Raw genomic sequence first — 23,121 nt, 5'->3', positions numbered from 1 at the left:
TTAACTATGCCACTTTGTTTACATACTCATCTCATATGTATATACTGTACTCAATACCATCTACTGTATCTTGCCTATGCCGCTCTGTACCATCACTCATTCATATATCTCTATGTACATATTCTTTATCCCCTTACACCTGTAGTAATAACCAACAATAAGGTAGTAGTTTTGGAATTGTTAGCTAGATTACTTGTTGGTTATTACTGCATTACTGTCGGAACTAGAAGCACAAGCATTTCGCTACACTCGCATTAACATCTGCTAACCATGTGTATGTGACAAATACAATTTGATTTGATTTGTGTGTGAGTACTGAATCCATATTTCATAAGTCTATCAACAATAAAAATGTGCTGTGATCGTGACATACATGTGTGGAATCAAGAGACTGGTTGAAACAACAAGTTAGAACCTAAACAGTTCAACTCCAATGTGGCTGCACCTGGTTTGGTCTCTTTTTAAAACACACGGGACACAATGTCAACACATCGCAGGTCGAGAGTGCATACCGGCGAAGGGGATGAAATGCGAAGTGGCATCTGCCTGGCTTCAAGAGGATGAGGTATTCATTCATACCCCTCAGCCTTGGATGAATGGGACTCCTAGGTTACCCAGCAAATGTGAGACAGAGTAAAAGTGTCTGAACATCCATGCATTTTAGTTACCTGTATTAATTTAAAGAAAGGTTAAGTCAATTAAGAGAAAATGTTTATTTACAATGACGACCTGTCCAATGACCTCTTTGTTCTGGTGGGCTATCATGCGCCCCCTCTTTCCAGCCAAAATTAAAAGCTCACAGCCTTGCTAGCTACACAACTCCAGTCTACTACACAACACTGTGTTCTCACTGTTTCTAGAGTAGTTGTATCATTAGAAGTACCTAGTGAGAGTCTAATTGAGACTACAGGAAGGAGAGTAGCTCTTGGTGCCCAATAACAATGCCCCCAGGACTCGTCTCTTTGGCTCTGTACTAGCTCTCACACATCCTGTGGTCCACTAATAAATAAAACACACACACACACACACACACAGAGACTAGCTCTCTCATCTACAGGGGAGGACACATTCCAAACTTAGCGCAGCCAGAGGGACAGGACAAGCAATTATCTGTGCCTGTTGCTGCTATGGAGACAGGATCCTCTCAGAGAATACTCTTGATTAAGAGGGTACCAAGACCCAGAAGAACTGAACAGACAAGAGAATAGGGAGTCATTGCTGCAATGTAGGCTATAGCTATTATGTCTACTCACACCTCCATTATTCAAAACTACAAGTCACAACAAGTATACAAACAGAGCCTGTTGGTGTCATTCAAGAACCATTGCAATTTATAAACAAACCTAAATCTAGGCTATTCAATAAAGTCTCTCTTCTATTTAAAGATAGAGTTCAATGTGCTCCCTGTCCCAGACTTGCTGTTTTCAACTCTAGAGACAGCAGGAGCGCTAGAGACTCTCTGAATGATTGGCTATGAAAAGCCAACTGACATTTAGTCCTGAGGTGCTGACCTGTTGTACCCTCGACAACCACTGTGATTATTATTATTTGACCCTGCTGGTCATCTATGAACATCTTGGCCATGTTTTGTTATAATCTCCAGAAGAGTACTGGCCAACCCTCACAGCCTGAGTTTTTCCTAGCCACCGTGCTTCTACACCTGCAATGCTTTCTGTTTAGGGTTTCTGTACAGCCTTTGTGACATCAGCTGATGTAAGAAGGGCTTTATAAATACATTTGATTGATTGATTCAGACATTCTCTCAGAAAACAAAAGTGACGCTTACTTTTATCATAAGCAGCCACAGAGAAACCTAGCCCCCACCCCACCACGGTGGGGTGTTGGCCTAAATCGGGAAAATGTGTTTTCTTTCCCCCGCATGAATATGCAGTGGACAGTTCAGGGGTTGTATGTGTACATCTTTCCTGCACTTTTTCCACAGGGAAAAAATAAACCGGGCGAATGTTCGTGTGGCCTCCAGCGAGCGTCAGTCTGTTTGTCGCCTCTTCTGGGTGGACTCTGGGGAAATTTACTCGCCAAACAAATTGAACCAATAGACATGTGGTGACTCTCCATGTTGCATGGCATCAACTGTGCAGAGTGTAGCTAAACTAGGTCGTGAGGATGATGCCTCAAACATATGTTTCATGTAAAGAATTGTTTGACCAGAGATGGTACATTTACCAGAGCATCATGATGAACCATTGGAGTCCAGTAGGCTTTATTTTATATTGAATTTCAAATCATGAGATTCTCTGAGATATCAGGAATGACAAGGGTCTTCCACATTTAAAAGTGTCTACAAAAATCAGTGTCTAGGTGAGCACCCTAGCCTCTGCAGAAATGCCTGGCACATTCCAAACCTCTTCCTTGATTCCAGGGCAGGAATTTAAAGTGACAAAGGTGGCATTCATGGTTGCTGGAGCAGTGGAACTATACTAACCGAGTGTAAGCAAACCTGATTGGCTGAAACATGAACCACAAATGGAAGCTGTTGCTGCATAAAACGCTGTACATTACATCACAACTGGGATCTGAGCGACAAACACAACCTCCCTCCCAAGATCGAGCTAAAATCAATATTCATGTGAAACTGAAGACGCAAATCGTGCACCAAGCAGGGAAGCAAATAAGTTGAGGCATCAATTGTTATGTTACATGCGTTGGATCAGTCGAGTTGCAAACTCTTTCATTCGGTATAAGTTATGCACCCGGAGCTTTAGGGCACTGGTCTTCCTCTTCCAGCTCGTATAGCGGTACCCTACTTGTCTCAAAGATCAACTTGGTTCTGTTCGTGCCAAAAAAAAAAAAACTCATGTGGTTTCTCCCTTGCTCACACAAAGGAGGGCTTTGATGCACAGCAGTCAATGACCCTTTGGTGTAAAGATACTGGGCCTGTGACTGGTTCCATTTGAAGATACCTACGAGGCTTCATTGCAGATGCAGGGACCTCCCACCAAGCGCTATTGACTGTAGGCAGGGAAAGATGGGCACAGAAATATTTTAGGTTTAATTCACAAGATACAGAACGCTGTGGAACGTGAAGAAGACTGGGAGAGACCACAACGGCAAACTGTAGAATACAAATGAGAATGTTACCTTATATTTGTGGGCTTCCGCTGTGGTAACGTCAAACTGACCTATTTTGGTGCTATTACATCAGGCGTAAGGATGACTCCATGGACGCGAGCAGACTCCCACTTAACAATTGTGTAGCGTTGATTTGGACCACCTGTCCACTAAAGAAGCCAAGTATTAAATTGAGCCATTAAAACAAAACCACCCTGTGAAATATGACCCACCACAAGGGGTGTCCATAAATGACAACAGCATTGTACGTACGCTTGCCATAACTTTTACTGAGGTGTGTTTCACCATACCCACGGTCCACAAGGCGGAGCATCGTTATGCAGATACACAACAGTGGAAACTGGATCTCCCATTGTCCTCATCTCATCCACTTGAGACAACGCCATGGGAGCATGCGAAAAGCTATTTAAGTCATCAAGCTGCGTGTCTGTCAAGGGCAAGAAGGCAACATATTAAAGCACATCACTTTCAGCTGCTGATTTCCCTGGGGTAACCTAATAGTCCAGAACGGCCTAATAGTCGGGCAAGGCAGTTGGGCCTGCGGTATCACACTGGGCCTGGACCCCTCAAACAAACAGCCATTTAAGGGGCGTTGCAGTCGAAGGGGGTAGGTAGGCGTTCACAAGGCCAATCAGAGGGTCGGGGACAGCAGGAAGTTGGAAGTTTATGCAGCTGCTCCCACGTTGAGGGACAGTGTCAAGCTGGACATGGCTAAACAGGTGCCCGCTCTGAAATGCCCGCAGATACTGAGATGAACCAGTTGGGGCCTGCAGTCCATTGGGACAGTGCAGTAGGAGCAAGTCACCCTCCATTTAATAACACAGTCCAGAGTGACAGACAACAGGCAAAAGGGGAGACTGTGAATCCACTCTGATAAGGGCCACGATGCAGAGGTGCAGGGTACCAGGGATTTGGTTTCTGGGAGACTCCCCCACGACTCACCTTCCTCAACCAGTCTGTCATGTAGGACGTGGAACTCATTTTAAAACATGAATATTGAGCATCCGCCATTAAAATTCAAACATAATTCCTAATTTGACATCACTGTGCTCTTGTATGACATGACAATCCAAGAAAGACAGATTAACTAGTGAGCAAAGTTATTACAAATGTATTTATTTAATAGTACCCAAAAATTTTGAAATAAACCAGTGGCCATCTCCTGCACAAAGGCTGCGCAAGGATGTTGGTTGCCATTGCAGTGACTTGATCAGCTATGTAGCTAACTGTTGTAACTAGCTTACTGACATGAATGACACAAAAAGCTTGCATTGGCCTGTCTAAATTCCCCTGAGGTTGTAGGCATGCAGACCCACAATTAAAAATAACTGATATCAGAAATCAGTCCGCATGATCAGCATGTTTCTCCCCGTAATCGTATCGTTGGGTCAGCTGAGCACAACAGCTGACTCGGGGGGCTATTGCAATGACTCGTGGCAGAAGAACAGCTGCTTCGTGAAAACTCAATGGAAGCATCAGCTAGCACTACTAGCTACAGTAACTTGCTAGCTAGCTTTTTTTGGAAGACAACATTGTGTGCAGTACTAGGTAGCTGGTTAGTTAGCAGCACCGTTTCAGTCAAAGATGATTTCAGGGAATGGCTCAGCTAACGTTGGACACATTTACGTTAGCTTTCGCACTTATAGTCAAAACTTCAGAACCACTGCTAATTGAAGCACAATATTCCTTAGCTCACCAAAAAGAAAAATACTTGTTTTAGCTTAGATTAATTCAGACAATTTTGATGTAGAAATTGAGTTCCGCAGACGATGTCACGTAGGTAATATTTTCAACGTTATGGCAGCCATTACCATTTACGAAGATACGAGACAGTTCAGGTGGAATCAAGACGCCATCTGATGTAAGACAATGACACTGAGTAGGATGTTGCTTGAGGGATTTATCAGACACTGCTGTGTAAGACTCCTTTTCCCCATACTAGGGTAAATGAAGTCAAGCGAGATTAGGATGAAGTAAGCATAGGAGTCAATTTAATCATAACTGCTAAATGTGTTTCCTGGATAAATTGACAATAATGACAATGTTCCACTCAAAAAGGAGGAGGACAGCAAAGAACAGCCCGGCAGTAGGATAGAATAGGGCGGGGTGATCTGGCTTAAAAATCACATCTCAATTTTTTTTTCAAACTTAAGGGCAATTCACAATATATTTTGTTTATGTTCTCTAAATAAGCATTGTTGTACAATTAAAAAGGTAAAATACACCGCATTTCAAACAGTCAGCAATAATCTAATGAATTCACAGCGTGTGAAATTAGGCTAAATAATATAATTTCTCTAACTAGTTTCACCTGATTCTTTTTTTGCAATAATCACTGATCTGGCTTTCAAGTCTATGAAAATGCCCTTTTTGTTCAAACATTTTTACCAGAACAAATGCATAATGTACATTCACCAATAATGACAAACTTCTTGTAGCAGATATTACCATACAGAAAATTAACACAGGTCTCAATCTCTCAAGCAAAAGAACATGCTAGTGAGTAGCCACTTAATGTTTATATTTAAAGTTTAGCTAACTTGAATCTATGTGTTCGCTAACAAGGCAGAACAGTTGAATTGTTATGAACACACCCTTCTGTCTGTCTCCCACTGTTTGAACAGCATGCTAGCCTGTCCACTGTGTTCAGATGTTAAAATCAAGTGGCCTACCTTATTTTTCAGAACGAAAACGAGTTGCCAATTCATTATATCAATTATGTTTGAATGCTTACTGCACATTTATTTAAAAAACAAACAAAAAAAAGACCACACAGCTAACATAAGTCTGTAGCTAAAATGCTGATAGAGGTACATGGTACCGCAACGCCGTGCGAGAAACTGAGCATTCATTTTCCAGAATCAATGTTCACTGATACTCCTGTTTCAGTAGTCTGCTCTGCGTGCAATTTGAGTAGTTGAAACATTTTTAAAAAAGGTATCGTTAGAAAGGTTAACTTCTTTATTGCAGTAAAATGTCTCAATGTGTTTCAGTGTCCATTTGACAGATTATGTTGGGCCAAACCTCAAATTGCGAGTTGACACTGCTTGTCAGAGGAAGAAGTGTTCTCTCAACTTTGTTGGTGTGGCAGGGGGAGGGGCTTGGTGTGTGTGTGGAAACAGAGAGGAAAAGGTGAAGCGAGAGGTTTCACTCTTGCCCAAATCCTGTCCAGAATGAGCTTTGTCGCCTGCCTTACAGCGAAGGAGACCAAAAAGACAACATGAGAACAAGCAGACAAAATGCTCATAAAAAGGATATACAAAATAACTTCATGCGATTCAAACATCTGGAATATTGCAGAAAAACATTCATACGAATTAATTCGATATACAAGAAACCAGACCTAGGATGGGTTTGCATTGCAGCTGTTCTTTTCTGTCCTGTCATCACAGAGAGCATGGCATGCGATTGTATCAGAGGCCGATGAGACTAAATCCTTGGTGAACCGTTCCCTTCATTTAACGCAGGGGCTCAGCTGTGAGATGGATACCCATCTGTGGCCAAAACATTTATATGAGATTCCCCTGCCCCTTCACTGCACACACAAGGGACAAAACAGCTGGAGGGGGGTCGGCGCAGAGATGAGTGGGAGCTTACCATGGCCATACATGGTCATTTTCTTGGTGGAGATTATGACAGTAAAAAAAAATGTTTAATTACATGACACGACTTAGACAAATACTACAGAAAAGACCTATATACAGTATTAGAATACATTTTTCTGTACAGTACTACATTGTACTCTACTCTATTTAGCCAACTAAACAACGATGTACGATGGAGTTGAGAGACGACTAGTGTGTGGGCAGAATCACATGAATTGTCCTGTGTAAAAGCGGGATATTCTTTGGGTGCTGAAATGTGCAGTTATAGTCCACTGAGCTATCCAAACTTGTGAAATATAGGTTCAGATTTGGTCCGGTCCGTCTGGACGTTAAACATCGAGGCCAGGGTCGACTGACCAAATTTAAAACTACTTTTCAACATCCATGAACGTCTGATGTCGGTCAGTGCGTTAGGATGCTTGTTACAGTGGGCTCGTGGGTAGAGGTCAGTAAGAGCTGGGAGAGGTGACATTAACTGGAGCGAGACAGAGCGAGAGGTTGTCCAGACTCAGCCTGTTTTTAACACTCTTGGTTTGACCCTGAGACAGACAAAGCTGTTCTGAGCTGAACATGACAGTGGAAGGGAGGACAGTAAGCAGGTGACCCAACTGTGATTTGTGACCATTATGATTTCCCATTCTACCAATTTGGTAACAGAATTACGAGTTATATTCACTTAATAATTCAAGTAAAATTGATATCATTAAAATCACTATAAACTGAAATCGGTAGGTCTACCATTACCTATTATTTTGTGAACTTTCATTATCCTCCCTCATGAGGGAGAGACATTTTAAAAGATATGTCGGTTTTTGGTTACGGAATTGAGAGGCACAAGGCAATATTTTTTTTAGCTGGTAAACAATTCCTCCAAAAACCAAATATTAAGTGTTGATATTATTTGGCAGGGGTTTTTATGCATTTTTGATAAGACCTTTTCCTTGTAGATTTTAACATTTTCTGATTCAGAAATCAAAGCCTTTACTTATGCCTAATTTGATATGCTCCTGGAGAAGAAAATAAAAGCTTTGTCTACCTCGATCGTGAGTCCAGAGCCAAGTTTCCGGCCCTGGAAGAGTCAGGGGTTCAGACACTTTTGTCATGTGAGCCTTGGGGCTTTCATTTTACTGTTGGCTAACTGGCTTGAAGGTGATAAAGTAGCCTACTCTCTGTTTTCGGGGGGGGGGGGGGGGGGGGAATAACAATTGATGCACCAAAGCCAGGTTACAACCCATGACATCTCAACTATGCCCCCTCATCCACCGTGGTATGGCATCTGCCGCAGGCAGCTCAGACTTGGAAGTCTATCCAGAGTATGTGTTTTCGATGTGAGATTTAGAATGCGATGCAATTAGCTGTCCCCTGTGGGTGGGGGTGGGGGGGGTGGGGGGGGTCATCCTCTCCACCCCCTGCTTCACCCCCTCCACGCCTGCCAGTTGGCAGTGTTGACCTCATGCTGTGAGAAGTGCAAGCGACTGATGCGTACCGCAGAAAGCGTGGGGCCCCTGACAAACAAACAATACCCCTACAGCACACAAGGAGGGACAAAATACAATAAACATTATGGGAGGCCAACAGCAGAGGATGTTGAAATGTTTAGGAGACGAGGCTTGGGACGTTCACAGTTGTGCAACCCAGCAGTTTTTTTAGACCTCATATGTTGATAGTGTTGGCATAGTAACCAAGTAATTATTTCTTCTCACAAACTAAATTGGCGGGAAGGGGCAATGTGTGTAGTACTGAAGGTTAGTCTATCCTCCACAGTAAATTCCACACGCTTCTCTTTATAGTACATAAAATCTAAAAAGCCTTTGGTGCTCTGGGAATGTTGTGGCATTTCTACATTCGGTTCTGGAAATAGATGGCGCTTAATGAAAAGCATATGAACTTCAATTTAATTACACAAATTCTGATCTCATAACAAGAACCACTTGTTCTCTCTGCAGAGCACTCAGGAGAGTCACCAGGCAACTCCATATTGGTTCCAGGCAGGTCAACAGACTAAAATTGTCCCTAAAACAAATCTCTCCAGACAGCCCTTGAGAGGACCGGAAAGGGTCAATACGCGGGCAAAAATCTGGCAAAACATCTAGCAATAAATATTGTTTTACCACAGAGGGACTCAAAAAGGTACCAGCACTCATGTCCCTAGTTCTTCAAACGGTTCAGACTGAGCTTGTTCTTGGGTGGCGAAGTGTAAAAACATCTCTTCTCCCCTGCTCGTGACCTCTCTGCCCTGGATTCAGTCTGTGTGGGTTTCCCTTGATGATTGGAGCCTGTGGCTTTTGAGCAGCCTTTGGTGTACCTCATCATGTTCAACGAGAGCCGTGCATAGTTGTGATTGGCTCTGTCAGACAGGGTTCTTTTCATCTGGGAGTTTCGCTGTCCATTTCACATGCCGTCGTCATTTTAGAGGAGCATGAAGGGATGGCACGGACATAAACAGTTGGACCACTACTTTTGTGTATACTTTATACACTGCGTCAGCAATTACTCTTATGTCATTACTTATCATTCGGCACAAAACCCAAGCAGTTCTGGGAGTGGGTTTACATGCAAGTATTTTGAAGACAGGCTTAAAAAAAAAAAAAATTTTTAAATCTGCAAATATTCTTATCAAAAAGCCATAATCGGTCCTCAAAAAATTGTGAAATCCCTCTCTAAAAATGGGAAAGAAATGCAGCCAAATCTCTATGTGGAATTGTGAATGACATCTGCCGGGCTTTCCTAGTGTACTTTACAACATGGAAACACTCCTCTCCCAGTCAGCAGCACTGAGGTTGGCCAGGGTTACAGGGCTATGCACCTGGACTGATATGGTGCCAATGGCTCATATGTGGCTGAAAGACAAGCCTAGGTCCTAGCTTTGGCAGAAAGGCATGTCTAAAAAAAAAAAAAAAAAGTGACATTTTGATTCATATAGAAAGTAGCAATGAAGGGTGTGCAACGGCAAATATTTAATTTTGACCTCATGCCCAACAGACTACTTCATTTCATCCTTCTCCGTTAAACGTAAAGACAATTGGGTCATCAAAGTTATTCTGCAACGGATGACTCACACCATCTTTGGGATTTATCTTCCACACAATCGTCCATTTTTAATCCCTGTTGATTTCAACCCAACGTTTCCTGGCCACACAAAGGAAATTGGGGCTGTTTTCAGTAACAGATCTTCCTGAAATAGCCAAAGGAGCCTACTTCAAGTTCAAAGCTAAATATAGCTCTTTTTTTTACCAACAAAGCTGTTTCCATCAAGGAGTGAAAAAGGGGATACATTTTTTCTTTTTTTAAATAAGCACCTAAGTACGCCAGAGTAACAGATCCACACACAGATGTAGTTTCCTAAATTGGTTCTAAAGAACATCCAATTTAGCAAAAAAACAACAAAAACAATAGTTAAACCAAATGCTTTGAAATGTTTAAAAACACATACTACCATGAGTCTGGAGACCAAATAGTTCTGAGCTTTTTGTTGTTGAACAGTTCATCATTAGACACTTCAAAACAGACCAATTTTTCCCACCATTTTGTTCAGGCCATTCCTGGCTGACACTCCATATCAGATAACTTGACATCTTATGAGCCAAATCTCTTCCTCCTTGCCAAGGCCCTGCTATTTCTCTGCCGGCGAGCAATCTCACGACGGGTGGCATGGTTTACACAGGCATTCATTTCAAAACATCTGCCAGGCTGTCATTTTAGGAGCTCATTAAGGGCTATCAGATCAAACGTCAGTTATGTCCGCCGCTGGCATCGTCTTTGTGCACAGGGTTGGGCCCCAAATACGGAGGGCATTGTGGAAACTAATTACAAGCACCTCGGTTACAACATGCCTTGGCACGACCCGGCTGGGTTGACCCGGGGTAGATTTACTCAACAAGCAAATAAAGTGGCATCAATCATCCTATGAGTTGGGCATAGAGGAGCATCAACCATATCAGAGGACTCAATTATAAAAATGTTACCTTTACACCCACCTGCCCATGTAATTTTGAAACCTTTGACAGTGTAAATAGTGTCACTGCTGTTTTGCTTTAAATACTGTGCAGTTAACAGTTACTCATCTAAACTGTGAGTCTCCACCGTTACTTTTAAAATTGTGCGTATTTCATTGGTGTGTGTGTGTGTGACGTTGCATAGAGGTTGAGGTCTTATTTTTACACTTCTAATAATAGTACGACAAATCTTTATACATCAACCCACCTCTCAAATAAATGCCCTATATATCAGGGCTGCCCACTGACCGCTAACACCATTTGCTTTGGCTGACTAAAGGGCAATAGTGGGGAGATTTATTATTTCTATCCCCCAAAAAAAACTCCTTCAAAAACATATTTTCCAGATCTTAAAGTTCAGCTGTAATAAACACTCGTGTGCCTGATCAAACTGCAGCTGCCAGAGGCGTGCCAAAAGAGAATAGTGATGGTTACCCCTGACATTTAACGGCACAGTCCCAAAGACCCACAAGACCTCGGAGGAGTTCGACAAGAGAAAAGAACATGCCATCACGCCTAACCCAGAATGTGTTTCAAGAAAACATTTCAGCTGCTTATCCTCCATCCTCACATGTGTCATAGACCAGAGTGACCCTCGCTTTCATACGAGTAGTTGCCATTGCTTTAACAAGACACATACACAGTAGGAACAGATGGCAGTATAGGAAATAAGGACTGGGTTTTGATCGAACCAGCAAATTTGTACAAGCTCTGAAAGTACTACACAAATTGGATGAAATGCTGGAAATAAGATTAGAATACTATAGGCATAATTCAATGTTTCAGAAAATAATGCACTTCCATTGCTGATTGATCTTATTGTATGCGGTTGGTTATTCTCGCTTCCTCATCTCTGCGATATAGCCGGCTGTAGCATCCCCTATGCCCTGTGTAATATAGCCTTCTGTGGCGTTGCCTATGTCCTGTGTGGGCGCTGTTGGCTTACGAGAGTTCACTCAACTTACAAAATGTACCTCACGTGAAAGGTAATATAACCAAGAAAATAATCTATACTAGCGTCAGCAGCCCAAACACTGGCTGTGTAGCAAAGTAAACAAACCCAAATATTAGATCGCCGGCTCTCCAGGTACATAGACCACTCTCCAAATAACTATAAAACAAGTTACATTTGTAATCAATGTGAACTATTCCTCTAACTGAAACCTCCTTGGAAGCAGGTCATATTCCAGTACTTAAAGGCAAAGGATGTTTCACATTATACACTGTAGATCTTAATCATGACACAGGACCATCTCGTCAGGGGGAAAGGGCTCACAATATGGTTTTGATGTATAAGTATCTGAAGACATTTTTATTTCCCCCTCTGAAGCCCCAGAAATCAAAATGGTGATATTTCAAACAATACACTGAGCCTTGCATTTAAAAACAGTCCAATAAGACTGGGGGCTCTTTTCCACTTAATTATAGTATGAAAACCACACTACAGCATAGCATGCTTCTCAGTCATCTTAGTTTAGAATAAACAAAAAATGTGAGTGCAATTCAGAGGAAAGGGACTTGTCAAGTGAAATGATACTACTTCTGTCTTTGCAATTACTTCTAGTGCAAGTGCTTCTAAAGTATTTTTCCCAGACCAATCCTGATTTCCATAACAATGGAAGGAGATGGTCCCCCTCCAGTTCTAAAGATCAAGCAGGCCTCTCAACTACCTGTGAAGTCTCTTGTCAGGCTGCTTTTATCTCCTGGGTTCCCATGCAAATGTGGTCCCATTTCCTCCAGAGACCCTGAGGCCAACGACAACACCCCAACACACTTTTTCTCCATGTCTCCAAAAAGATACAAATCCATTCCCTGACTGTTTCTCCACACTTCCACTTACCTACAAGATAAAAATATATATACTGTAGTCATACATTGGGGCATTGCGGAAGGACCAAAGCAAAAGCATTGAGCTGGAGCCATGTCACTTCTTTGCACAAGCTTACCTTAAACTTTTACAGGCGGCTTTAGCCTGCAGCATAGCTAAATTACCCTTCTACACGCTGTACTACAGTATTTGCCTTACCAACATATCCATAGGATCCTATAATTCAGTTATAGGATCTCTATGAACATATCATTCCTGACAATCAGCCTGTGCTGCCCAATTAGAATTGGAGCTCTGAGATGATTGGAAATTGTTTGAGCAGTAAGAGCACCTGCTCTCCATGACAGACTGACCAGGTGAGCCTGGGTGAAAGCTATGATTCCTTATTGATGTCACTTGTAATCCACTTCAATCAGTGTAGATGAAGTGAAGAAGACCAGTTAAATAAGGATTTTTAAGCATGGAGACAATTGAGACATGGATTGGGTATAGGTGCCGTTCAGAGGGTGAAAGGGCAAGACAAAAGTGCCTTTGAACGGGGTACGGTGGTAGGTGCCAGGCGCACCGGTTTGTCTCAATAACTGCAATGCTGCTGGGTTTTTCATGCTCAACATTTTCCTGTGAGTATCAAAAATGCTCCCTCACCCAAAGGATATCCAGCCAACTTGACACAACGGTAGGAAGCATTGGAGTCAACATGGGCCAGCATCCCTATGAAAAGCTTGACACCTTGTAGAGTCCATGCCCCCAACAAATTGAGGTTGTTATGAGGGAAAGAGGGGTGCAACTCAATATTAGTTAGGTGTTCTTAATATGTTGTACACTCACTGTAGGCCAGTCACTTCCCCCACTCTCTTCAGCCCAGGTCTGGCCATATTCTATGAAAGAGCCTGTTGAATCAAGCTGAGCAGTAGGGAAACTTCTGAAGTCAGGTCATGCAAACATGAATTTTGCAGATAACCAATATTGATAATTATTCTGCCTTCTGCCCAAAAACAGTTTTGAGTCATGGTCCTGTTATGAGCTCTACTAAGCTCAAATGACATACTGTAAAATGCATATTGTTATGGAAATAGCAGCATTACCATGTGTGACATTGGAAGACAGTTCTTTGTATGCCCTGCAATGCTGTCAAGTCAAAGACCAATGCTCAAGGGGATAGAATATTTGGTCATGACATTATCTAAACTAACCAACTGGACATTAAAAAAATACAAAATTGGTAGCACGATTTTCACTGATTATGTTTTTGGAACATGGAGTTTTTTGGGGAGTGGGTGACAACGAGCTTACTGCCGTTAAATATTACACTAGCCTTTCGTTGAATAAAATATATGGGGCGGCAGGGTAGCCTAGTGGTTAGAGCGTTGGACTAGTAACCGGAAGGTTGTGAGTTCAAACCCCCGAGCTGACAAGGTACAAATCTGTCGTTCTGCCCCTGAACAGGCAGTTAACCCACTGTTCCCAGGCCGTCATTGAAAATAAGAATTTGTTCTTAACTGACTTGCCTGGTTAAATAAAGGTAAAATAAAATAAATAAATAAATAAAAGGGTTACATTTTTTGAAAACCAAGACAACGTTGTTTCAACTTGTTTGTGGGCACTTACAACTTGGGTTATTGGATAAAGTACTATACTCTAGTCACCAACATTTTTCTGAAATAAAGCTTGTTTGTTACATTGAAGTAGTAGTCCATATTATAGAGTATTGTACCGAGCGATAAGCACACTTTCAGATAACTTAACACGTATAACACCCGGCGGGCTTGTGGCCACTTGGTGTCTTCTTACCTTTGGTGAAAATAAGAAAGAGAGTCGTGGTGTGTATGGTCGGCATGACTCCTTGTCTACGCCTATTCGCCGAGTTCAGGTTACTCTCTTTGAAACCATTATTTTCTGTGGACGGTAACTCCATAATAGAACTCCAGCAAAGTAAGCCACAACTAAGTTAAATCATTCGCACAAGAAAACGAGCCCCAAAACCAAGGGAAGTCAGCGCGAAACCCTGAACTATCAGCGTTTCACAAGACCTCTGAAAAGTACTCCAACGAGAAACGACTGCTTTGTCTAGTGGTCGTCCGATGATGCGACTGTTGCACGATCAATTTGTAAATGTGAAGACGTGGGCCCTATTCCATTATTTCAAATAATGGCAAAAAGAAAGAAAGCTGTCTACATAAAATTACTTCGACACTATTGAATGAAAGTAGCCTTTTTATTTTACTCTCCCCTTCGCTCCCACATTGGATGAGAAGCTTCCGGTGTTTGGAGAAGAGAGGGAGGGGTGAGGGGATGGTGGGCACTAAATAATATATATTTTTAAAGGTAGCGTTAGTATGCCAAACGTGTTTGCACGTTTCTATGCAAACATTTTATTTTTATTTTATTTTAGCAGGTAAATTGACTGAGAACACATTCTCATTTACAGCAACAACCTGGGGAATAGTTACAGGGGAGAGGAGGGGGGGTGTATTTGATTTGGTTCCCTTTTAGTCCTCATTTGGACTAATCTTCCAAGAGTCCTTAAACATTAAAAAACTATTTGTAATATGATCACATTTTTCACATGCTGTTACAAACAGACATAATAGACTTACATATTGACCCGATAAATACTCTAACAGTCTAAAAAGATAGATTGATTCTTCATCTACCATAGTCAAGCACAACTTTCCTATGTATTATATTTAAATGGTTTTAAAGCATTGTTTAAATGTATATATAGAAAGGTTTCTGGTTTGCTCAGTTAAATTATTACATTTCTTTATTGCTCTTGTGGCAGACCAGGGGGTTTGATCAAGACGTTTACACAGATCAGACACGGACAGAGTATGATTAGCTCGGTTTCAAGGGTGTTTATTAAATAATAAATCAAAAGAAAAGGATTGGTCTCCCCCATGAGACCCTCTCTGGGATACCGTCTTAGCTCGGGCACCGTCTCCAACTACACGGAAGTCAACTTACTTCCCCCAGTCCGCAGCATCTGTTTGAGCATTTTTTTAAAGCGCTTGAGTCCAACCGTCTGCGGGTGAAAAACGGAGGTCCGGATCTGCTAGATCTGCAGGAGGGCACACAACTCTTTCATGAGGCGGGACATAAACGCCGTACCTTGGTCTGTCAAGATCTCGTTCGGGATGCCCACCCAGCGAAAGAGGTGGAACAGCTCCCGGGTGATTCCCTTGGATACCACCGCCCGTAGGGGAATGGCCTCGGGATACCGGGTGGCATAATCTACTATCACCAGGATTTACCTGTGTCCTCATGCTGTTTTTACCAGGGGTCCCACTATGTCCATGGCGATGCATTCAAAGGGCACCCTGATGATCGGTAGGGGGACCAATGGGCTTTGGAAGTGGGCTTTCAGGGTTGTGAGTTGACACTCCGGGCAGCTGTGACAGTAGTCTTCCACGGCCCTCCTCATCCCGGGCCAGTGGAACCGGGTGGCGATCCGTTCCGGGTCTTCTCCATTCCCAGGTGCACCCCCAACAGGTGGGTTGTGGGCCAGCTGAAGAACGGTTCCCACGTACCGTCGGGGCAGCAACAATATCTCTCGAAGTTCCCCCTGTTGGTGCGACACCTGATACAAAAGGTTATTCTTGATTTGGAAATGGGGGTATTGCCAGTCACTCACCCCCAGAAGTAGCTGTCCATCCACCGCTATCACTTGGGCAGCGGAGGCTTTCAAGTTCGAATCCTCCCACTGGGCCGTCCCGAACTGTCCCCTCATTTGGCCCCCTGCGAGGGTCTCGAGTGGCTCCTAAAAATCGAGGGCTCCGACTCCGGAGCAGTACACACATGCTGGTTAACCGGTTGCTTCCGGGCCGCACAGACTATTGGTCATCCCCGCTCTCTTCTTCGGCCGGCTCGTACCTTCTTCCTCAACTCGTGCCCCCATAGGGCCGCGAACAGCGGACAATCCTGTCCCCCTAGGAGAGGTACCGGCAACTCTGGCACTGCACCCACTATCATCTGGCAGCTCCCTTGTGGTGTCACGAGGTTGATCCATACGGTTGGATACCGCTTTGTGTCACCGTGAACACAGGAAATGGACATCTCCCTACCCCTTTCGGTCTCCTGGTTCAACAGGCTCGTGGTTACGAGCGTAACCATACTTCCGGAGTCCAATAGTGCTTCTGTGTCGTGTCCGTCAACCTTCACCGGGACTATGGGTGCAGTTGATTCGGGGTTAACCCAACAGGAGGTGACATAGTTCACAGCGTGACCCACCTCACCTCCGGGGCTAGCTGATGGCATCGACTCCTCTCAAGCCGGGCATTTCCAGGCAATGTGTCCCCGGGCGCCACACTCAAAACACCTCCTTTGGTCTCCATCTACCTGGGGTCGTCGGTGACGGGTCGGCCCTACCCCAGCCGTTTCTCTATGGGTTTGTGGTCCTTTGGCCCTGCCGACTGTCGGGTTCAGGGTACACCGCAGTGGGGCTGTCCTTCCATCCCCTCGGGCGAGTCGCTGACTCGTCCCGGCTCCCATTAAGCAGGGCCTGCGTGTTATGTTGCGTCTCCACTGCTTCCAGGAGGCCCTCCAAGGTTTGAGGCGCTAATAGATTCGCTGCCCTCTTCATGTTGTGGGGTAGCGCCCGTAAGAAGCGATCCAGGACCACTTTGTCGAGGATGGAGAGGGTGGATACGTCAGTTAGGAGCCATGCCCTGGTGACGCGCAGTAGGTCGCTCATCTGCTCGGGGGGATGCGTCGGCTACGAACCTAAAGTCGTGGAACCGTTGAGCCCGATGGGCCAGGCTGTACCCATAGCGGCTGAGTATCTCCTGTTTGAGCCCGTTGTAATTAGCCACCTGTTCGTTGTTCAGGTCCCAATACTCCTTTGGGCATTCCCAGAGAGGAACGGGGACTGGCCCACTTCGGCCTTGGCCATCCTTCCCGTAGAGTCGTCCGTTCAAACGTACAGAGGTAGGTCTCGACATCATCGTCTTCCGTTAGTTGGTTGGGATGTGATTCAGGACGCTGTTCCTCCAGCGTTGGTTCCTGAACCGACTGTTGTGCTTGTTGGGCCTGGACGAATGGAGCTATCAACTTGTCCAGGCTGATTCTGTGTAAATGTCAACCCTGATCTGACCATGTTATCAGATTGCCCGCATTCTCCACCACTTGTGGCAGGCCAGGGCGTTTGGTCAAGACAGATCAGACATGGACAGAGTATGATTAGCTTGGTTTCAAGGATGTTTATTAAATAATAAATCAAAAGAAAACGATCAGTCTCCCCCATGAGACCATCTCTGGGATATCGTCTTCTGGGCTCCGTCTTGCTGTATCCTGTCGGGCACACAAACTCAACTCCCTCGTCTTAGCTCGGGCACTGTCTCCAACTACACGAAAGTCACCTTACTTCCCCCAGTCCTCTCCTGTGTGCTGCCCTTCTGGTAGCTTTATGGGGCTTGTACAGCTGGTGAGCAACCAGCCCTTGATTGCTCACCAACTCCCCAATCAGCCTCAATTAGTCCTGGGCGGAGAGCCCGTCAAGACCTGGCACGTCCAGCAGATGGAGCCGTCGCCTCGTTATGTATACTCCGTCTGTCAATAGGCCTCGACGAGTCTTCCGCCGGTGGCTGACCTGCTGTACGCCACACTCTACATCAAAGTTTTATTTTGCCTATTTCTCTTTTTTGTCTGGATAACACATAGATGGTGGACAATCTATTCCTGATATTTACTGAATGTCTGTCTCTTACCAACTGAATGCCTTTGTGAATAGAGTTTGGCTGTTTTAAATGTTGTATAGTGTGATGAAACAGGCAGGGAGCAGGTCTCGAACCCTCAACCTTCTAATCCGAAGTCCAGCGCGCTATCGACTGTGCCCCAAAAGCATGCTCGAGCGGCAGAGTCAATATCCACGCTTATAAACCCAGGGTCGTTCCACTACTCCCTGATATTTTCCAAATCTACTTGTAGAGCTTGCTGTACATGTTGAACCGATTGTCTTGCTGTATAAATTGTAGTATTATCTGCAAATATAGTAGCTTGAGTTTCAGATAAGGCATAAGGAAGGTCGTTGGTATATATTAAGTAAAGAAGTGGCCCAAGGCAGCTGCCTTGCGGTATTCCAGGGTTTAAAGCATGAGGGGAAGAAAATGAACCATTGACATAGGTGGACTTTTTCCTGTCAGTTTTATATGACTGTACCCAATTCAGTGCTACCTCCTTAAAACCATAATGCATTAATTTTGTCAAAATTATTTAATGATCCACTAAATCAAATGCTGCACTAAAATCTAAAAATTGTACACCCACAAACCTGCCATTATCCATAGCATTGAGCCACTGGTCAGTCATGTCAACCAATGTAGTGGTAGTGGAATGTGTTTTGTGTCACGCTCTGGCCATAGAGAGGCTTTTTATTCTCTATTTTGGTTAGGCCAGGGTGTGACTAGGGTGGGCATTCTATGTTATTTTTTCTATGTTTTTGTATTTCTTTGTTTCTGGCCGGGTATCGTTCTCAATCAGGGACATCTGTCTGTCGTTGTCGCTGATTGAGAACCATACTCAGGTAGCTCTTGCCCACATGGGTTTTGTGGGTAGTGATTTTCTGTTTAGTGTGTTTTGCACCTGACGGAGCTGTTTCGGTTGTTTCTTTTGTTCCTTGTTGTATTTAGTGTTTATTAAAATAATGATGAACACTTACCACGCTGCATCTTGGTCCTCACCTTCTCCCACCTACGACAGTCGTTACATTTTGCGATAAGCATGCTGATTGGCTGTAATCAGATCATTCTTAACCATGTTGTCCCATATTTGTCTATTCACAATTACCCTCCAATATCTTACTGAGTGCAGGGAGTAGACTAAATGGTCGACTATTGGCCGGAGTAATGGGTTCTTTGCTGTCTTTCGGAATAGAACACAGTTTCGCATGCTTCCATACATTTGAAAACATCCCCTTTTCCACTAACCATTTACATATTTATTTCAGTGGAGCTGCAATCTATGGGGCAGCATAGCGAAGTAAAAAATTGTCCATAAGATCATAACCTGTACATTTACCATCAGGTAATGACTTCAATAGTTTTAACACCTCCTCTACTGACACCATTTGTAGACTAAAAGAGCAGGTCTTGTTGCTCATAATATGATCATCAATCCATTGGACAATAGCTTGTTTGGAAGAATGTATGTTTACATTATCACTCAGTAAATACATTTTCTTTGTAAAAAAATGTTGCTAAATTATTGGCAATATCAGCTGGTTTTGTTATTGTTCTCCCGCCAACCTCCACACTAGATGGGCATGATGAGATAGATGTACAAGTATGCCCTTAACTCTATTCCACACATTTTAAGAATTTTTACAATCAATAAAAGCATTTTTGTAAAATAACATTTTTTTTTCTTAAGATTTAATTTATCTGCATAATTACCCAATGTTCTATAATTCTGAACATCAGTTTCTAGTTTAGATTTGGCTGCTAAGACTTTTGCCATATTTCTTTGAGAAAAAGCCTCACCCAGTTCATCATCACTCCATAGAGATGGACGACCCCCAACTGTCCTCTTTCTTACTGGGGCATGATGGTCTATTACCTCAGTGAGAAAATCAATAAAACATTCTGTAGTGTGATTTAAATCATCCTCTTGATAAATCAGCTCCCAGGGAACAGCAGCCAAATCATTTTGAAATAGCTCATGATTAAAGGTTTTACAATTTCTCTTGACCACAATCCTTGAGGGTTTCTTTGGAACCTTGGTGTTCATGGTTATGGTCACAATATTATGGCACTGATCTGGCTTTTAAGCATTGCAATGGTATATTACAGAAGATCAGATCAATGCATGTGTCTGAACGATGACCCATCTTAATTGATGATCTAGTAGTATCATTAACCACTTGTTTCACAGTTCTCAGCATATCTCATCAATTTAGTTACATTTGAATTATTATGATCCTTCCAATTTATATTAAAATCACCCAAGATAAACACATCTCTGTTACTATCTGTGACCTGGTCAAACCCAGTGCATAATTTATCCAGATAGGACACCTTAGAGCTAGGAGGTCTATACACACATCCTACCAATATGGGTGCCTGGTGAGGCAGATGTACCTGAGCCCATAGTGCCTCTATTTGACATACATTATGGTCATCCCTCCTCTTAAAAGGTATATGATTCTGTGTACAGTGCTACACCCCCACCATTCCTATTCCTGTCCTTTCTAAGTAGACTATTTCCTTGAATGTTCATTTGCCCATCATTTACAGCCAAAATATGACTATTATTTATGTTGACCAAGTTAAGAACCTCATGTGTTTTGTTAGGAAGGCTACATACATTAAGCTATATGCAACCCTTTCCTTATCAAGTGGAGATCAATTGAGCATGTATTCATTATAGTGGAGATCAATAGAGCATGTATTCATTATGGTGGAGATCAATAGATCATGTATTCATAAAAGTGGAGATCAATAGATCATGTATTCATTATAGTGGAGATCAATTGAGCATGTATTCATTATAGTGGAGATCAATTGAGCATGTATTCATTATAGTGGATATCAATTGAGCATGTATTCATTATAGTGGAGATCAATAGATCATGTATTCATTATAGTGTAGATCAATAGATCATGTATTCATTATAGTGGAGATCAACAGAGCATGTATTCATTATAATGGAGGTCAATAGATCATGTATTCATTATAGTGGAGATCAATTGAGCATGTATTCATTATAGAGGAGATCAATAGAGCATGTATTCATTATAGTTGAAGTTGTCATGATACACTACAACACAAACTGAAATTTAAATTAAAATAGCCAGGGAGTTACTCTAGAGTCCTGATATCTAGAGTCCTGGACCCCTACAAATCAGCCGGACTAGACAATCTGGACCCTTTCTTTCTAAAATTATCTGCCGAAATTGTTGCAACCCCTATTACGAGCCTGTTCAACTTCTCTTTCGTGTTGTCCGAGATTCCTAAAGATTGGAAAGCAGCTGCGGTCATCCCCCTCTTCAAAGTGGGGGACACTCTTGACCCAAACTGCTACAGACCTATATCTATCCTACCCTGCCTTTCTAAGGTCTTCGAAAGCCAAGTCAACAAACAGATTACCGACCATTTCGAATCCCACAGTACCTTCTCCGCTATGCAATCTGGTTTCAGAGCTGGTCATGGGTGCACCTCAGCCCCGCTCAAGGTCCTAAACGATATCTTAACCGCCATCAATAAGAAACAATACTGTGCAGCCGTATTCATTGACCTGGCCAAGGCTTTCGACTCTGTCAATCACCACATCCTCATCGGCAGATTCGATAGCCTTGGTTTCTCAAATGAATGCCTCGCCTGGTTCACCAACTACTTCTCTGATAGAGTTCAGTGTGTCAAATTGGAGGGCCTGTTGTCCGGGCCTCTGGCAGTCTCTATGGGGGTGCCACAGGGTTTAATTCTTGAGCCGACTCTCTTCTCTGTATACATCAATGATGTTGCTCTTGCTGCTGGTGAGTCTCTGATCCACCTCTACGCAGACGACACCATTCTGTATACTTCTGGCCCTTCTTTGGACACTGTGTTAACAACCCTCCAGATGAGCCTCAATGCCATACAACTCTCCTTCCGTGGCCTCCAACTGCTCTTAAATACAAGTAAAACTAAATGCATGCTCTTCAACCGATCGCTGCCTGCACCTGCCCGCCCATCTAGCATCACTACTCTGGACGGGTCTAACTTAGAATATGTGGACAACTACAAATACCTAGGTGTCTGGTGAGTCTGGAAGGAGAGTTTACAGTCTAACATCAAACATCTCCAATCTAAAGTTAAATCTAGAATTGGCTTCCTTTTTCGCAACAAAGCATCCTTCACTCATGCTGCCAAACATACCCTCATAAAACTGACCATCCTACCGATCCTCGACTTCGGCAATGTCATTTACAAAATAGCCTCCAATACCCTACTCAATAAATTGGATGCAGTCTATCACAGTGCCATCCGTTTTGTCACCCCATATACTACCCACCACTGTGACCTGTACGCTCTCGTTGGCTGGCCCTCGCTTCATACTCGTCACCAAACCCACTGGCTCCAGGTCATCTACAAGACCCTGCTAGGTAAAGTCCCCCATTATCTCAGCTCGTTGGTCACCATAGCAGCACCCACCTGTGGCACACGCTCCAGCAGGTATATCTCTCTGGTCACCCCCAAAACCAATTCTTCCTTTGGCCACCTCTCCTTCCAGTTCCCTGCTGCCAATGACTGGAACAAACTACAAAAATCTCTGAAATTGGTAACACTTATCTACCTCACTAGCCTTAAGCACCAGCTGTCAGAGCAACTCATAGATTACTGCACATCTATAATTTAGCCCAAACAACTACCTCTCCCCCTACTGTATTTATTTATTTATTTTGCTTCTTCACCCCATTATTTCTATCTCTACTTTGCACATTCTCCCATTGCAAATCTACCATTCCAGTGTTTTACTTGCTATATTGTATTTACTTCGCCACCATGGCCTTTTTGCCTTTACTTCCCTTATCTCACCTCATTTGCTCACATTGTATATAGACTTATTTTTCTACTGTATTATTGACTGTATGTTTGTTTTACTCCATGTGTAACTTTGTGTTGTTGTATGTGT

At 43.2% G+C, this 23,121-nt stretch overlaps 1 protein-coding gene across 1 annotated transcript in view; it reads right to left on the bottom strand.

The window, feature by feature from the left end:
- LOC110486071 (inactive tyrosine-protein kinase 7) overlaps window positions 1–14,801 on the bottom strand; it is a 41,983-nt gene extending 27,182 nt beyond the window's left edge. The window contains exon 1 of the mRNA XM_021557394.3: window positions 14,310–14,801. Within this exon, the coding sequence (XP_021413069.2) occupies window positions 14,310–14,433 (124 nt within the window). The 5' untranslated portion in view covers window positions 14,434–14,801. The remainder of the gene's footprint in view (window positions 1–14,309) is intronic.
- Window positions 14,802–23,121: the final 8,320 nt, after the last annotated feature.

Source organism: Oncorhynchus mykiss, chromosome 13, assembly GCF_057628025.1.
Source record: "Oncorhynchus mykiss isolate SJ-2025 chromosome 13, ASM5762802v1, whole genome shotgun sequence".
Lineage (NCBI taxonomy): Eukaryota > Metazoa > Chordata > Actinopteri > Salmoniformes > Salmonidae > Oncorhynchus > Oncorhynchus mykiss.
Note: the sequence above shows the minus strand (reverse complement) of the source record. Positions and strands in the feature narration are given on the sequence as shown.